At 30.3% G+C, this 18,755-nt stretch overlaps 1 protein-coding gene and 2 non-coding genes across 3 annotated transcripts; 2 read left to right on the top strand and 1 right to left on the bottom strand.

The window, feature by feature from the left end:
* Positions 1-3,601: 3,601 nt before the first annotated feature.
* On the bottom strand, positions 3,602-5,799 carry LOC105797424 (probable polygalacturonase At1g80170). Its single transcript, XM_052621141.1, has 9 exons — positions 5,629-5,799; positions 5,350-5,490; positions 5,044-5,214; positions 4,916-4,939; positions 4,582-4,789; positions 4,391-4,472; positions 4,191-4,299; positions 3,998-4,111; positions 3,602-3,847 (listed from the first exon to the last, which is right to left on the bottom strand). Exons 1-9 carry the CDS (start codon positions 5,797-5,799, stop codon positions 3,602-3,604), a joined length of 1,266 nt encoding a protein of 421 aa, XP_052477101.1.
* Positions 5,800-8,555: 2,756 nt separating this feature from the next.
* TRNAA-AGC (transfer RNA alanine (anticodon AGC)) lies at positions 8,556-8,628 on the top strand. Its single transcript has one exon. It is a non-coding gene; the product is annotated as a tRNA-Ala (tRNA).
* A 9,405-nt stretch (positions 8,629-18,033) lies between these two features.
* Positions 18,034-18,106, top strand: TRNAA-AGC (transfer RNA alanine (anticodon AGC)). The gene has a single exon. It is a non-coding gene; the product is annotated as a tRNA-Ala (tRNA).
* The last annotated feature ends 649 nt before the right edge of the window (positions 18,107-18,755 follow it).

Raw genomic sequence — 18,755 nt, forward strand, 5'->3', positions numbered from 1 at the left:
TTGATTTTGTCAAAACATTAAAATCATTTTTTTATTTTTATTTTTATTTTTATTTTTATTCAAAGGCTTTTAAAATATAAACGATATTCAAAGTTAGGGATTTTTGAGAAAATTGAGCCCTAACGTCTTGGGTTCCGATTTTCTTTGTTAATTCCAAATAACCGAGAATATTCGTTATTCAAAACGCATAAGTTTAAAAATAATTTTCGGGAACTTAATTTGTGGTGTCCTAATGTATTGCGCATGACATTTTGCTTTCTCGAAATGAAGATTTTCTTTAAAAAACTAAAAAGTGATATTCAAAGTTCGGGGGTTTTGAGAAATTGTACCCTAACGTATTGGGTCTCGATTTCTTTATCTAGCTTGAACAATTGATTATCCTTTTCAAGTTTCATCATTTGAGTTTTTTTTAAAGATCTTTTTAAATCCTCGACACTAAGACATTAAATAATCAATTTGGTACCGATTTTTGGGCGTTACGAGGGTGCTAACCCTTCCTCGTGCGTAACTGACTCCCGAACCTATTTTCTCAAATTTCGTAGGCCAAAACTATTTTTTAGGTGAACCGATCACACCTCGATAAAGGATTGGTGGCAACTCCAGTTTTTGTTTTTAAAGTCGACAACTAAATTTTTGTTTTATCAAAAAATGGTTTCGACAAATGTCAAAAACAAACGCATGAAATGAATTATTTTGTTATTTAAATTAATAAATTTAATGAAATTATTAATTTAGATCAAGATTGGGTGGAAAATCGAGAGAAATGGAAAATTACCAAAATGCCCCTGAATCTTGGTATTTCTACAATTTAGCCTAGTAAGTTCGTATGAACTATATTCATATAATTTTGCTTAAAGTGAATGTTATTTGGTGATGGATATTATATATATATGTGTGTGTTCTATTGTTGGAATTGAATTATTATTGGAAATATATTATCGTATTTAATATTCAGTTTGGATTGAATGCGGGATTCGAGTACATTCGTAAATTGGTGTATGGTGGTATTCGAGGGAGACATCAGAATATTACCCAAGTAAACCGGGGTTCAACATCTATTGCGAACTCTCGTGTTTTACTTTCTGTTTGGAGTGATTTGGGTGGATCAACTCTCACGAGCTTCGCATTCGACTCTTATGAGCTTCTATTGGTGTGTTCTGGTGGACTAGCTCTATAAGCTTCTGTTGATGATGTACTCTTATCCGTAAGTCGTTCTTCGTATGAAAAATCTCGATAAGGTAAATTATTAAAGGAATTTGAAAGATTTGTTAATTGTTGAATATTAACCCGAACATAAGTGAAAATAAGATATGTTGTGACTAAATGAGATACATGAGTTATGTACTCATGAATTGAGTATTGAATGGCTAATGCCAATGTATAAACAATTGTGGTTTGATATGTGAATAACTATTTATATAGCAATTGTGTGAATTGGGACATTGTTAATCAAATAAAAGATGTTAGCATGTGCAATTTGAGTATTTGACACTTTGTTATTAAATTGAATTCAAGTTGGTCGAATGGATTGAAATTGATATATATATTGAATGTATTGATTATTTGAATTGAAATGAATATTGGTTGTATTTGAAAAATGAATTGGAACCTTATTAACTGTATCGTGCTGAGTCGGATATAGATGACATGCCATAGGATTGGAAGAGTTCAGGGATTTCTTCGACTTCGAGTCGATGAGACACTAGGTGTCAATTTATTACTTCGGATTTATTTGATGAGGCACTGGGTGCCAACTTACTTCGGTTTAACCAATGAGACACTGGATGTCAGTTTACTACTTCGAATTATCTAATGAGGCAGTAGGTGCCAAACTGATGTGTTTGGTTAGATCCGTGTATTCGTCCGAGTCAGAGTCGTGTTAATAGGGATAATTAAATAAAACAGTACTATGATTGATGTTGGATGATATTGTAAGAGAATTGAAAATGGGATAGTGATTTGAAACATGAAAATGAGTTATATACATAAATGTACTAACTTGTGTATTGATGATGGTGATTAGGCTTATATCAAGCTTGATATGATGATTGATGTATATACTTATGTCTAGTATTATACAAATGAAACGGTAAGTTCATAATTGAAATGTGATATGATGAAAAAGGGATTGATGAGTTGATTAATGTACTTACATATATGAGAAATTACGTATGTTATGGTTGAACTTACCTATGTTATGAATAAATATATTAATTAGTTAATTGATGTTGTTATTTAAGTTTATGTTTAATAAATAGAATGAAAAATAAGTAGAGGAAGTTATTTGTAGTTTTATGAAAAGGTTAATGATGGTGTATAATGTTTATAAAATCCTATTAAATTAGAAATGAATATATATATATATATATATATATATATATATATGATGTTGATAGACTTACTCATTTATGAGCTAGTGGTTATGTAGTTGATAAATCTTGAGGCATTGGTATAGCTTTATATTGAATATATAAAATTTATTATTGAATTGAAATATTATGTTTAAAGTTTGTACGAGCTTACTAAGCATTCATTGCTTACCTAGTTGTTTATCCTTTATTTCACAGATTATTGGAAGCTCGATTGGGTTGGAAGCTTGTCAGAGTTATATCACACTATCCATTGGTTCTATCGGTACTTTTGAATGTTTTGATTTTGTTATAATGACATGTATATGTTATTTTGGTTAAATGTTGGTCTATATGTGTTTTGTTGATATTAGTCATATATTTGGTTTATGTTTTGGAATTTTAGTATGTGCTTAATTTGCCTTATAATGTTGATGTGTGGAATAATGAAAGACAAAATAGTAGTTGAAAATGCATATGAGGTATGTTTTATAACTTGGTGTGATTTGGTACTATGTTATAGTAAGTTTATATGTATTTTATGCTATTGAATAAGTGGTACAACTGGTACCAAATGGTAAGTTTTAGTAAATGATTTACATGTTGTGTATTAATGCGATTAGACATAAAAATTTAATTGAATTAGACTAACTTAAACATTTTATGGAATTACATATGAATATTAAATATTTATCACTAGTTATTATTATTTTTAATTCATTAATAAATTACCTAATTTTAATTGTAGATATTTGAAAAATATGAGTATTCCAAGCAGGCCAAGAAAGTTCAGAACATTGCAAGAGGAAAGCGATTTCTATAAACTTTGGGCAATTTGGATTTTCATTATGAGTGTGAAATTAAAAATGGAAGCATCAAGGGGATGTAGCTCAGATGGTAGAGCGCTCGCTTAGCATGCGAGAGGTACGGGATCGATACCCCGCATCTCCATTTAATGTTTTTCTCTCAAGTTTTTTAAGTTCTTTCTTCAGCCATAATAGGTATATATATATATATATAGTTTCAATGAAAAACAATCAGCTCATCGTTCTTAGTTTTGTTCAATGCTCATTCATATATATGCAATTTCTCATTACTTGTAAATCATATTTTTCATTAAAGGGGAGAATCAATCATCCATCTTAAACAAATATTTACTTTATAAAATAATCCTCAAAAATACATTTACACTAAAACATAATCAAATTCATAAAATTTACCATCTGCTATGTGTTAATTAAAAAAAAAATAGTCTAGAAATTATCATGTTTGTCCAAACAAGGTACATTAGGATGGACCCTTCCATTTCTCAAGCCATGAGCATTGAGGCAATATGATGAAGTTTTGCCTTTTTGCTTCTCATTTCTCAAGTTAATATTTTTCATGGTAATGTTTCTACAAGGACTGGATTCACTGCACGAAAGTTGCACTGCTGTTTCTTTATGTGATGTGCCATTGATGTTCTCATAAGCTATGTTGCTAATCTCCACAGCTGTTGTCTGCAAAATATATATGGTACTAGTTAACATTAAGACCACTTCATATTTTTAAATATGGACGAAAAACCATTAACAATCCTATAAGGGAATAAGAAGTCACGTTGTCCTACTAGTTGAGTTCCATATCAGTAAATTAAACTAACGTCTTACTTGATTCTTGCATTGTTTATGAGGGCAATAATATTGATCGATAACAATAGGTCGAGTTGAAGCATGAGAAGTTATATCTTCAAATCTAATGTTCCTCGCATGACCATGTCCCCCCTAAACACACAACAATGCTAATTATGGATTATATAATAGTTATTAATATATATGTTTTAAAGAAATGCATTATATATACCTGCCAAGTTTTGATTCTAACTCCATTAGTTGTTCCATGGAAAGAAACATTTCTTACATGAACAAATTCAACTTCCTCAGTTTTCCCCATAATTCCAAGGCTCCCAATGCTTCATATGGCAATCAAATATTAAAAGTGATATTAATACAGAAAGTTAATATCATAAAACAATGAAAGGAAGATGATTGTAAAGAGCATACCTTATTCCGTGACCCGGACCGCATTCGATGTTAGTGATACTGATATATTTGGAGCCATCTCCAACTGATATACAATCATCACCTGAATTAATGAATAAGTATATATAAAATATTAAAACAAACATATATACAAAGTAATATGGAAAGTATAATGAAATGAAAGCAGCAAAGAAAGAAAGAAAGAAAGAAACCAGTTTGAATGGTTGTATTGTGGATAGAGACATTGGTGGAACGTTGGATGTGAATGCCATCAGTGTTGGGGCTGTTTCCCGGAGCTTTGATTGTAAGTTGAGTGGCATGAATCGAAGTAGAGTCTTCAAATGCAATGTGCATTTTGGGACTGTCTTCAAAGGTTAAACCTTTCATATCTACATTCTTGGAGTGTCCTATCATAAAACCCTAAAACCAAAAGCCACATAATTCTCATACAATTACAGTATACACAATTTATGTCAATGTTTCTTCTTAGTATATCTTTGTAAAAATATCTTTAGAAACTGAAAAACTTGAAATTTGAACACATACCGTTGGTTTCCGAAGTTGGCACGACTGTTACAAAGAGCAATGGACATGTATATATCAGTAAAACCCAACAAGAAAGTTTTACCATAATGTAAAATCTTATGTGCTTGAACTACAATATAAACAATTACCTTTTGGTTATCTTTGCAAGAAAGTTTCCACCAATTATCTCCCTGGCCATTGATGATACCAGATCCTTGAATGTGGAGACCATCGAAATTCTGAAAGCCAATCCAATGGTGACAATTTGTATTGCATTCCCATGTAGAAGGTTTGGTTGGGGCTATGATTCTCCCATCAATCTGCACCCCAGTTTATATGCAAAGTTTCTGATTAATACAATATTATATATCCTTAGTTTTATACACTACTGGTACTATTGCTAAATATATATAACTGAATTTACAATGGAAGTAGAGAAAGATAGATTGAAATACCTGGAAAGTAATGTTATTAGAGTTGCAATGTTTGCCGTTGAAAGTTAAAGGTTGCAGCAGAAACGTCTTCCCTTGAGGTACAAGAAAGGTTGGTGACGGAGTTGATGAATCGCAAGCAGCATCCCATGCACGCTTAAACCCCTACAGTACATACATATTACATTATACACGACATTAAGCCAAGCATTTATTATCAGTAGGCATACAACACCAGTCCTTAAAATTAGCACCACACACAGCAGATAAAATTAAAAGGAAAAAAAAAAAGAAAAAGAAAACCTTAGAATCATCCTTCTTTCCATCCCCAATAGCTCCAAAGCTAATGACATTGAATGTATTGTCACCATAGCTATCAATATTTATGTTGCTCTTCTTCAACTGACGAGAAGAGCCAGTGAATACAGTGCATTGGATCAAAAGGACAAAGAAGAAGATTTTCAAAGTTGCCATAGTACGGATGATTTCTTAATTTGATGCGTATGTGGAATGGAAGATACATTCATGCATGCTTGCATGCATACATATATATATATAGTAAATTGTTTTCATAATCCAACAATGAAAAGGAGTTGGTTTTTGTGTTAATATTGACGTGAGTTTGTGTCCTTTTCCTACTATAACTATAATAGCTATATAAATATGTAATCGAAGAAGTGTAGTAAAAGTAGGAATCATGAGTTGGAAGCATAGTGGATGATGGTTAAAGCCCACTATTCACTAATTATTTTGTGGTCTTCTCTTTAAATTTACTACAAGTATGTAAAAATGAATTCATTGACATGATTATGATCAGCTTAATTCAACATTTTGGCTATTGCTGGAAACAAAATTTACATCTTTGTTATTATATGTTCCAGTTTGATTTTTTTTTCTTTTAAGTTTACCTAATTTTATGTTCCAAATGTTTTTCTTTTGTGAATTCGAAATTTAGATATTTTGACCTTAGTGGTTAAAATAAAAATTCCAAACTCTGATAATTAAAACTGAAATATATTAATAATTAGATAATTCTTTTTACAATTTACCCTAAAAAATAGTTCCACAAAACTTAAATCTGTTTTTACTTTATTTTATTTATACTTTTTTAAGTTATTATTTTTAATACTTGAAACTATCAAAAAATTTAAATTTATTATCTAAACTAAAAGGAAATTCAAATAATAGAGTACCACGTCACTATAAACTTTTAAAAACATTTTCTAAATTCTTTTATTTTTTTCTATCACGCTATTTCTCTTTTCATTTATTTTTTATTATATTTTTTCTTCTAAATTGACATTAGAATAATAATTTTTATTATTATAATATGATAATAATAAAAGTAATATTAATTAATAGGATAGTGTACTAATTTTAAATTAATTCATTTGGTTATATCTTTTAAAATTCCACTTTAAAAATAACATAATATAATTGAACATAATTAGATAAATTAAAATAAAAAAATCAAATTATTTTAATTAATAAATATAATTTTTATTTTATACGATAATAATTAATAATTTTAAAATCAATTTTTATAATTAATAAAATTTAAATATGTGAGATTAACATTATATATATATAAAGATAATACTAATATATTGGTAATATAATCAATAATGTTTATTCTTAATTTATACGTAAAAATTCAAAAAAATAATTAAATTAAATATTGATGTGTATGAATATTAATTGCATCTAATCAAATTGGTTTAATTTTATATTCGATAGTTTAAGTCTTATTTGATTTTAATAATCTTATATCAAAAGTAATGAACTATCAAAGTAATGGTTCTTTGTAGAAAAAAATTTGACAGAAGTAAAAAGAAAAATGGTTGATTGTGAAATTTAATTCAAGACCAGTGGCAAATTAAACAACTACAACATTTATGTATTAGATAAAAGGAAAGATGATCATGGAGAATAACACAAGCTTAAAATGATTGATACTGATAACAAGCTTATATATCCCATTTTTTTTATCAGATAATATGATTGAACAGAAGGCAGAAAGATGCATACCTATGGCTGCAGTACGTTTCCACTGTACCTCTTTACATGCATTACCTTACCCCACTTCATTAGAAAATGCGACAGTTAGGCAGAAGCAGCATCAGGTACTGATGCAATCCACCAAATCCTTTTGTCTTGTGATTTTGGTCTCTTAGGGGAAAAAACCAAAATGACTTATCAGATTTAGAGTTCATCATGTATAAAGGCTCCAAGAGAGAGCTTGTACTTGATTAATTTTGCCATTCAGTAGCCTCATTTCACTGACAAACAAAGAAACTGTGAAATTAGGTGTTATTAATGTTCTATTTCTGCCCTAAGCAGAAAATATTCCTCTTGGTCTTGGCTCTTGTATGTGCAAATGAATGACTTATCAACCAATAGCATTGCCTTGTGATTTACAGGCATTTTAATGCAGGCTCATGTACCACTTTACTATTTCTTCGTCCAAATGGTGCCTTAAAAAATAGCATAGCAGTTAGAACATTTGATTAAAATTTGACAGTCTATTTAGGGTGACTTGGCTTCCAAATGAAAGCCTCGCAGTCCTTTGCATAATGACATATCAATCCCAGCATTTCAATAGATTTGACATTACAAACAAGAAAAAACCAAGTAAAAAGAAAAAGGGAAAGAAGTGTCTAAGATGGGATGCAATAAGCTTAGTGTTTCAGCAAAGCTACTCTAGGAAGAATAGTTCCATTTCAAACTATGTTTATAAACAGTGTGTTTTAAATTCATCGCAGAAGGAAATGCCTAGCCTACAAGTATCTCTAAAAACATCTTTTCAACTTAATGCAGCATGGAAGAAAAATATTTATGCATCCTACATTGGCCCTTTTAATTAACTGAACACAACATTTATCTATTCAAACTATTTTTAGTACCGTCCCCCACCTCTCAAATGCATTGTTTGGTGTTATAACCATGAATTTTTTTGGATTGGATAAATAAGTATTTTGGGTTGGATCTCGCATCGAGTTATTATATATTTTATTATAATTATATAACAGATCTTTAATACCAATCAAATTTAAATATATATTTTTTAAAATTTTAAATTATAACCATAAATAAAATTACAAATAAATTGACAAATTTCTGAACAAATAAGATGTGATTTTTGTAAACTTGATACTGCGCTGCATGTTTCCATGTTAATTTTATTACATTATAACTAATAATTTACAGTTCTGTCTCGCAAATAGAGGTATGGGGATGTAGCTCAGATGGTAGAGCGCTCGCTTAGCATGCGAGAGGTACGGGGATCGATACCCCGCATCTCCATTTTGCGTTATTATTTAGTTTTCCTCACCCATTGGAATATTTTCTGTTAAAGCTTGTGCTTAGAAAAATTAATTTTCGTTTTTCAGCCATAATAGATGAAAAAAAATTGGGTTAAATATAAAAGTGGTATTTGAATTCCTCTATTTTCTTAGATTAATATTTAAAATTTTCTTTTGTTTTAGACAGGTACTTGAATTTTTTTGTTCCCTAGTTTGATATTTTTTTAACACCGTTAAGTCTGGGACAAATGGCAATTCAGACAACACAACACATGTCATTAATGACATCATCATGATGTCATAATTTAAAAATATATTAAAATCAATAAAAATTTAAATATCATAATTTAATTTTTTTAAAATTTTAAAATCTAAATATATATATAAATGATAAATTAAAAAAATCCTTTCTCAAATTTCGAATATCTCTATAAATTTGCTCAATTTCCTTTGCTTGCACTATGGTTCATCTCTTGCTTCATTTATTTGTCTTACAAGAGCTTTTATTAGTTGTTTTCTATTTGAGTTGGATGTGTTCAACTTGGATTTTTATCGATTTTATTTCCACCGAGGGTTTCTTTTTCACGTTAAAGGAGATCATGTTTTGAGAATTTATGATATTTTGCAAATAAATCTCTTTCCTTGGCTTATTGTCTTTCCTGGTAGGGAATAGTCGCTCTTTGATTTGATAGAAGAAGTGACATCTAAGGGGAAATAAGATATGGTATCGAAAAGGAGAAGGAAAAGGCACTAAAAAAGAGTGTCTCGAGAAGGGGCTTTAAAGGACGGTTGGTTGACCTTCGACGCAAGAAGCATCGAATTGCATTAGCGGGATAGCTTACTTAAATACTCCCCCAAGCTAGGAAAGCTAGTGCTCGTGACCATCAACTCTTAACCCCCATCAACAAACCATTCAATCCTTCATAATATCAAGACCCTCAAACCCCATGGCTGTAGAAAATGATTCGACTAAGGGCCAAATACCGATCACCATGATATAATGACCAACCCATTTAAGAGATCGAGTGGTGAAACCCATTAGAGAGATTTGAGTTGGCACACCGGTTTCCCTCAAAATTTGAAAATTTCAAACCTTTAGGGGTTAAATTAAAAGAGACCGTAAGCTGACGGTCTCTACTAGAAAATTTGAGAAATATAGAGGCTAGTTTGAGCATAGTTGAGCTTCAAATACGGTTCCTTAGTGGGGGACAAAAAGATTAAGGATGAATGGTTGATATACGGTGAGAAATCACACATGAAGGGCTATAAATAGCTAGAGAGTGACTTCCTAGGAGACTTATTCTCCAATCTGTTTCATTTCCTTTCCTTCATCTTCCTTCTTGGCTACTCCAAAGGAAAGATGGCCATGGAATGGAAACTCTACATAGAGCAGTGATCGTGAGTCTTGAGTCGGGAAAAATAGAGGATCCAGTAAGCTGCTAATGTTCTAAGTCCTTTAGTGTATGTAAGATTTAAGAACCAAGGTTAAAGGCTTCAAAAAACATTTTAAAGATTCTGCGTGTTTCTAAAAAAATGAGTTTTAAACTGAGATTACTAAGCTTAACCCATGAATTGGTTGTCTTGCTTAGCTGCCAGGAGAGTGGAAGCTCCAACGTCCAGAAGAGCTAAGTAGACAAGGCAAAGAAGCATTAGGCGAAGAAGCATCCCATCTTTAATGATTTTTATGTTTTTGTGATCATATTAGCTTAATCTAGCTAGCCTAGGGGTTAATTTGAAAAAATATTAAAGGTTGTGGGACTCACCATGAATGCTTTTGAATTAATTTTGATTTTAATTGATAGATTATGAGTCCTTATTGAAAAATAAACAAGTTTTGTTAAGTGATTTTTGATGAATTTTGGAAATAGGGATTAATTTGTAAAATGTATAAATTCTAGGGTTTTATTGTGAAATAATGGTAAAATGGGTTTTTTCAAGTCCCTTTCATCTATGGTTAATACGGATTTAGATTAAAATGGTTGGACTTTAAGTTATAAGCTTAAGGACTAAATTGTGAAAAAATTAAAATGTTAGGGGCAAATTGGTAATTTTTTATAAACATGAAATATGGATTAAATTGAATACTAGAAGTATTTAATTGATTGAAATTACCTATTTAGATCAAGATAAACCACATTTGAACTTAGATCGAGGAAAAGCTAAAGCTTCAGACTAGTTCGATTATATCACTACGCCCCTAATTGTCGAGGTAAGTTCGTATGAATTGTAATTGTGTTAATTTTATTTAAATTGAATGTTTATTATGCTATGTTTAATGTAAATGGATCGATATATAAATGTGACAATGCTATGATGAATTGACGGATATTGAGTCCCGATTGAACCTTAGGAATTCTTAGGATACAAATGACATGTCATTAGGGATTTCATGTTTCGGGTGTTGGTCTTGATTGTCCTACTGATGGCTGAGGTCCTACATTTGTTGCAGATTCTCCATAGCTCGTGTGAGCAGACCCATTTCACAGCTCATATGAGCAATGATGTAAAGGAAATGTTACGGTTATATCTAAAGGCGCACTTCGTGTGATCTTTCCCGAGCATCCGAGGAAATTCTAGATGGTTCAAAGGGTATGAAAAGGAATGAAATGGTAAGCGTTCAACTGGAATGTATCATGAACTTATGAAAAGGAATTATGAACTAAATGATGAAATTATATGTGCAAATCTACTTGTTATTGGATGAATTCATTTGCACCATGTACAAGAGTATTAACTTGTGATTTTGATGATGTTGTATAGGTTTATGGCAATCTTATGGTTTTGGTTGATTTTATACTTATACTTTATATTATGCAAATGAAATGGTAAGTTATGTTTTGGTTTATACGAGCTTACTAAGCATTCATTGCTTACGTAGTTGTTTTCCTCTGTTTTATAGATTATCGAAAGCTCGATTTGGTTGGAAGCTCATCGGAGATTTATCACACTATCCAGCAGTTAATTTGGTAGCTTTTGAACATTTTGGCCAAGGTTTATAATGGCATGTATAGGGTGTGTGTATTGGTATTTTGATGAATGAGTTAATTGTTTGGCATGTATAAGTTTTGAAAGTTATGTTGGTTTGGTACCATTTGATGCTTTGTCAAAATATGTCATTTTGGTTACCTTATTATGCATGTTTGTAAAGCTCCTTATGAAATGTTTGGAAAGGCTTGATAATGGACACTTTGTGGTATGTTTTGGTAACTAATTGAACTAGGTTATGATGCTTGAATAATGAATTGTTGATTTGTTTTGACATGTTATGTTTGGATGTTAATTGTGGTGCCTTTGAATGTCATATTGGTTAATTGAATTAAGATCTTGAAATGGCATTTTGATGTGTGCTTAAGTAGTGTTTAGGTCCCTTTAAAGTGTGCTTAAATGGGTTAAAAGGTTATACATGAAGTGGTTTGAAATTCCTTGATTATAGGTAAATTTTGGGTTCACACAGTCTGAGACACAGGCGTGTCTCAGCCGTGTGAGGCGCACGACCTGGAAACTTGACCGTGTGTCATCTGAAAATTTCAAAGGGTACAAGTCAGTGAGTTACACAACCTAGCACATGGCCTAGGACACAAGTGTGTAGGGTGACTCAGAGAGTTACACAGGTGAGGACACAGGCTGGGACACAGTCGTGTGTCCCTTGTTCTAAAGTTACACAGCCTAGGGTTATTCCACACGGCCGTGTGACCCTTGTTTTCAATTTTTGCAACTTTTTCCTAAACTTCCTGTTTTGTTTCAAATTAGTCTTAAATTGCACCTAAGCTAATTTTAGGGCCTTGAGGGCTCGATTTAGAGACAGTATGCATGTAAATGGATGGTTGAGTATATTATTAACATGTTGAATGGTATGATGTTTAAATGTTTCTGATTGTACAGTAATATTTCGTAACCCTAATCCAACGATAGAGACGGGTTAGGGGTGTTACACAATGATTTACTTACCAAATTGTTGCCAAGAACTAGAAACCAAGCTAACCCTAATGAGATCAGAAGGGTTAACCAATATCATGAGAATCTTCATTGAAATATCATGTCCAAGCAATTCTATAAAATCACCAAAATAATCCAATTTTGGATCCTTTGTATAGCTTTAGCAATAACTGTAAAATATCAAAAACCCCAATTCACAATTGTCTATAATAAGAAAAAAGAGATTTAAAAAAATCTTTATTCTGGGTTTTCATTGAAGATCAATACAAATTTGTTACCCTAAACTGAAAACATATTAAAGACTAATCAAAAGACAGAGTTAAGCGAGCATACGAAATACCCAATACTAAAATAAAAATATAGGGACTAGTTTTAACAAATGGAAAACATAGAAAAACTATGTTAAAAGAAATGGAGAAGATAGGAAAATAAAGGGAGAAGCAAAAGATAATGGGAAATAAAGAAAAAAAGTTAAAAACATAAAAGAAAAAATTAAATTGCTCAAAACGAAAAAATATAGGGACTAATTGTATAATTTAACTTAAAATTTTCATTTAAAATGATGATTTAACGTGCCACATCAGCTTACCGTTATACTATTAACGACAATTAACGGCTTAATGACTAAAATGTTACAATACGATAACGTAAGTGACTAAAACATAACATTTCAAAAATAAGTGACTAAAATGTAACCTGATGTAAACAAAAGTGACTATTTTAGTAGTTTACCCTAAAAAATTTCTTGGTAAAAAGACCTTTTGGGTCCCTCTCAATTTTGATATTAAGCAAATTGGTTCCTCTCAAAAACCTTAATCTTTGTCAATTTTGAAAGTGAGCAATTAACGACAATTAATCATGGCGTTAATTCTCGCAAAATGAGCACCCACGTTACAAAGTTTGTTCATTTTGGTCATCCTAGTTAAAATTGCAAACAAAAATCTTAGCATTCCAAGTAATTTTTTTATTATTTTCCACCTTGGATATTAATATCTACCTCATTAATTTACATTCAAATAATTTACTTTCCTTTGTTTTCAACCTAGTAATTCCTCTAATGCCGCCTCATCTAGAACAGAAATAACACACAACTCTGCTTTCTATGTTCTACATATCCATCCATTGCAACTAACACTTTCTTCATTTTTTTTATTTTACCTTTATACACTCTAAGGAGTAAGTTATTTAAATGCATGAGATGGATATTACTATCTAGCTGGAAAATAACAAAAATTAACCAGAATGGCAGGTATGATTTTCGCTTACAATTTTAACAAGAGTGATCAAAATGAACAAATTTCATAATATGAATGCCCATTTTATTAACTTTTTTTGTGTGTAACAGCCTGATTTCGACCCTAATCGGACATAGTGGTTTCGGAACCACAAATCTGAGTCAAAAAAATATTTTAATATTATTTTGTGTGTTTATTATGTGTAAATTTGATTGTGTGAAATTTTTGTGTCTTAATTTTATCGTTTAAGTGACCGATTAAAGAAAAAGGACTTAATCGCGTAAATAGTAAAAGTTGCTAACTAATTGTTAAAGTGCTAAATTGATTTGTTCTTTTAGTGGTAGGTGTTTATGTTGTAATTATACCATGAGTTATATTGATGGACGGTTATGTATATTGTATATAAAATGTGTATATTGAATTATAAAGGTTATTTTGGTAATTATATTAATTATGATAATATAATAAAACATAAAATAAAAACATCACATGCATGTTCATCTTTAGTCTAAGGAAAATAAAAGAAAAGAAAATCTACATTCGGCCTTTGTCTTGCTCAATTAAGGTATGTAATTTGTTCGGTTTTTAATAATTTTTACGTTTTTGAAATCGTTGCTAAGTTATCTTCAAAGCCCATGTTTCAATTTTTGAAATTTATGATGATTTTGTGTTTTGCCATTGATGATAGCTTGTGATTTTTGTTGTTTGATGGTGAAATATTAAAGATATGTGAAAGATTAATATGTTTTGTCTTTGAATTTTTGGTGAAATCGAGTAATTAGGGTTAAATTGTGAAAATAAATTTTTGAGGGACTAAAATGACAAATAAATGAAAATATGGACTTGCATGGACTAGGGTAAAATTCGGCCTAAGCATGGTATGTGTGAATTTTGTGTTTTATGTAATAGGGACTAAATTGCAAAAAGTGTAAAATGTAAGGGGCAAAATGGTAATTTTCCCATTTATGTGTTTTTGGATTAAATTGAATGAATTAATGAATAAAAAGGCTAAATTTGAATATGTTTAGATCAAGAAACGAAGAAAACGGAATTGGATCGGGGGAAAATGAAAGTAGTCGAGTAGTCGATCGTGTCCGTCGATATCCGAGGTAAGTCGATAAGCATTTAAATTCTGTTAAATTCAATTGGTATATAGTATATATATGTGATAAATAGAATTATTATAGATAATGTTAGTCTTTGGCAGAATGTATTTGTTAAAATAGGTAAGTAATTGAGTTCAATTCAAATAGTATTTAACATCTGCAAGCCCGTACGAACCCTAGAAATGCATGAGATTTTTCTGATAAATGTTTTCGTGTAAGACCACATCTGGGACGTTAGCATCGACTTGTGTTTTCGTGTAAGACCCTGTCCGGGACAGCGGCATCGATCAGTGATTACATGTAAGACCACGTTTGGGATGTTGGCGTTGTATAAATCTCTTGATTATTCGAGTATCCTATTTAATTTCGAACGGTTCAACGGGCAATGATAAATGAAGATCGGATATGAAATTGAATTGCATATTCAAGTATGTGTTTGTTAAATGTATGTTTACAAATAGGTTAAGTTGTTATTTATAATTATGGAAAGTATGTAAAAATGGCATTTGAATTAACTAAATCCATATATATGTATATAAGCTGTTGATTCGGCCCTTGTTGAATTAAATGTTGTTCAATGGAAAGGTTATAATTATATATATATATAAGTTTATTTTCGATTATATAGCTTGAGTTTGAAATCAAGGTATGAAATTATAATGGATGATGTATTTATATATGGTATGGTATATAATATAGGTAGTATTAGTTAAATGTTATATGTTATGAATAATAAATATGCTTAAGCTTATGACTTACTAAGCTTTAAATAACTTACGGTGTATTTGTTTTGGTTGCTTTTGTTTTATAGATTTTGAGGTTGTTACGAGCTCAGGGATTCGTCAGAAAAGCTCATCACACTATCAAATAACTACGGTATTTTAAACTGAAATTTCTTTTGAAACTATGGCATGTATAGACCTTTGAAGGTTGTTTAATTCGAAGATGTATATATTAAAGCCATGCGAAAATGGCTTAACATCTTGTTATGTTTGGTTTTGGATTGAATTATGAATTATACATGACTTGATAATAGTTAGTATTTTATGGATAGTATTTTACATGCGAATATTATGTGTGGTTTATTTGGTTGGCATCAAAATGAATATATGATATGATCTATAAATAGAAGTATATTTGTAAATGTTGAAGAGTAAAAGAATGTTAAGTGTTCGGTTGTATATTGATTTGGTTTGAGGTGTGATTATAAAATTTTAAAGGGTTTGTATAATTCATTGAGATGTATATTTAAAATGTTAATGCCTATGTACATGTTTGTGGTTGTTTATTTTGTTTGATAGGTTAATGAGATTACCGAGTGTTATAAAAGTGATATTTGTTTTGCATCTTAGATTAAAGTGGTAATGAAATGGAATGTGGAATTGGGAAGTGAATTATGTTTGAGCATTTATGAACATGCATGAAAATGGTTAATTCGGTTATATGCATTTAAACTGGTATATGAATTGTTGTTTAAACATTGGTTTTTGATAGATAATTTGATTAATAAGAATAGGTTTGTTTTGGGCGTACAATGTAATAGTGATAACTTATATACATATAATAGGACATATGTAATTCAGTTGTATAATTAGAACATGTATATTTGTTTTACATTTGGGAGTGAGTTGATTTGGTTACAAGATGAGCTAATTACGAACACTGTTAAAATATTTTGGATGTTGTTAAAAGAGATATATGTGTGAATCAACATTAGTACGTATAAGGTACTTTTATTGTATAATTCGGTTTTGGTAAATTATAAGTTTGGCTATGGCATAAGTTTCTTTTCTTGTATATGTGCATATTTTAGTTAGTTAAGAATTAGACTATAGCTTGTTTTATATATATAACATATATGTAATCAATGACCAAATTATATTTGGCTAAACATAATTTCAAATTATATGCATTTATAATCGGCTTTATAGGTAAGTATCAAATTGGCTATTATGTGTTTGTATTTTTTTCCTTTTTTTTTTCGAATAGGTGAGTCATTAAATTAGTTAATTATATGACTTAATTATATAGCATATTTAGTTATAGTATTTAATTGAAATAGGCTTGGTTATATTAACATAAAGTGCTATTGATTAAATAATTTATGTACAATGACTGAGTTTGTTTATGTAAAAAAATAAAATTATGGAGACTATGAAATTATGAAAGGTTAAATTGTTTAGGCTATTGAATTTGGAAATGTTAAAATGTACATTATTTTATTTTATTTTTTTTTGTTCGTTTAATTAGTTTGGATAATTGAATTAAATTATCTTATTTGTTATTTATTTTTGAAATAAGCTTAATATTAAGTAATACTTCGCAACCCCAATCCAGCGACGGATACGGATTAAGAGTGTTACATTATGCTTAAAATGAACATTTTTGAAAGTTGAGTGACTATTTGTCTAGTTTACCCTAGAATCTATACTACTTTATATAAATTTCTTAAAAATGAATTTTTTGTGCCTTCCTTACATGACATTTGTCCTTTTTCTTGTTTTTTTTTTACATGAGAAGATGATGGTTAAATTTCAGTTTTAATCCATCTACTTTTGTGAGATTATATAAGAAAGGTATTTCAATTTTGATCTTTATATTTCGCTCAAATTTAAAATTTTATCTCTATGCTTTAATTTTGACATAATTTGCTACCTTAATTCTTATAATGTCATTAGTTAGTCTAAATACTTTATTTTGAGTAAAATGTCTATATGAGTTTTAAGAAATTTTAACACTGTTAAAATTCTCTATTAAATTTAAGTCCATTATAGTGTCATCTTTTGTTAAATAGATATCAAATGAGTAATTTTTAATTTAAAAATGTCATACTAACAAATTTAACGGAAAAATTATAACATAAAAGTATAGACATTAAATTGTAAACATACAAAGAACTTATTGTAGCCTTTTAATTTTTACTCTATAATTTAACCAAAATAAATAATTAACTAAACCCAAACCTCCGATGAACCCTAAAAACCATACTAGTATAATATAATGTAACAAATTAAGGAAAATTTAGAATTCGAGGGGGAGGAAAGCGATTCCTGGGCCAAAAAGGAAAAAAACTTGAGGCAATTTCTTTTCTGAGTAATGAAATATAAAAGTGAAAAGGGTACAAGGAAGGGGGATGTAGCTCAGATGGTAGAGCGCTCGCTTAGCATGCGAGAGGTACGGGGATCGATACCCCGCATCTCCACTTACTACTGTTTCAATTAGTTTTTAAAACATGTTTCTATTCCCCATTTGCATGGGTGATAAAGTTTTAAAGTGATGTAGCAGAGTTTCTATGAAACACACCTCCTCTGCTAAATCAACTGTTTATGACAATCACCGACGCTTTATCAGGTACCCAATTAATGGAATTTTTGCTGTTACAAACTGTGCTTGCCAGAACAGAGTACACCTTTTCTTTGCATTCCATTGTTGGGTCCTGATGGAGATAATAAGTGGATCTTTGATATTTCACCCCACCTTTGCAGGTTTGGTCTTCAACTCTTGAGTTTGCCACTTATATTCATATTCAAATTGTCATTCACTATCATCTGCCTTGAACAACTTTAAAATTACAAGCTCTCAAGTTCCGGTTTTACTTGCTTTCCTCAACAAACATCTTTCTTGTTCATTAAATTCATAGATATGGCTTTCCCAAGCTATGCGTATGAATAAAGAATAAAATAAAATTGATAGAGATCTTCCAGGAATTAAACATTTTCTGGACCTGGCACAACATCCCTTATAAGTTTGCTGCCATTGATGATCACTTTGCTACTTGGTGCAGAAACTCCGACCACTTTGATTCTAAGTGTGCAGCAAGAGTTAGCAAATTGATGGGGATCGCAATTATG

This window comes from Gossypium raimondii, chromosome 9 (assembly GCF_025698545.1).
Source record: "Gossypium raimondii isolate GPD5lz chromosome 9, ASM2569854v1, whole genome shotgun sequence".
Classification (NCBI taxonomy): domain Eukaryota; kingdom Viridiplantae; phylum Streptophyta; class Magnoliopsida; order Malvales; family Malvaceae; genus Gossypium; species Gossypium raimondii.

Excerpts from the sequence above, each read along its gene's own strand:
- LOC105797424 (XM_052621141.1), bottom strand. The coding sequence starts at position 5,799 with ATGGCAACTTTGAAAATCTTCTTCTTTGTCCTTTTGATCCAATGCACT. Across the intron at positions 4,790-4,915 it reads GCCAACTTCGGAAACCAACG|GGTTTTATGATAGGACACTC; the intron begins GTATGTGTTCAA and ends TTTTGGTTTTAG. Across the intron at positions 4,112-4,190 it reads TTAGAATCAAAACTTGGCAG|GGGGGACATGGTCATGCGAG; the intron begins GTATATATAATG and ends TTGTGTGTTTAG.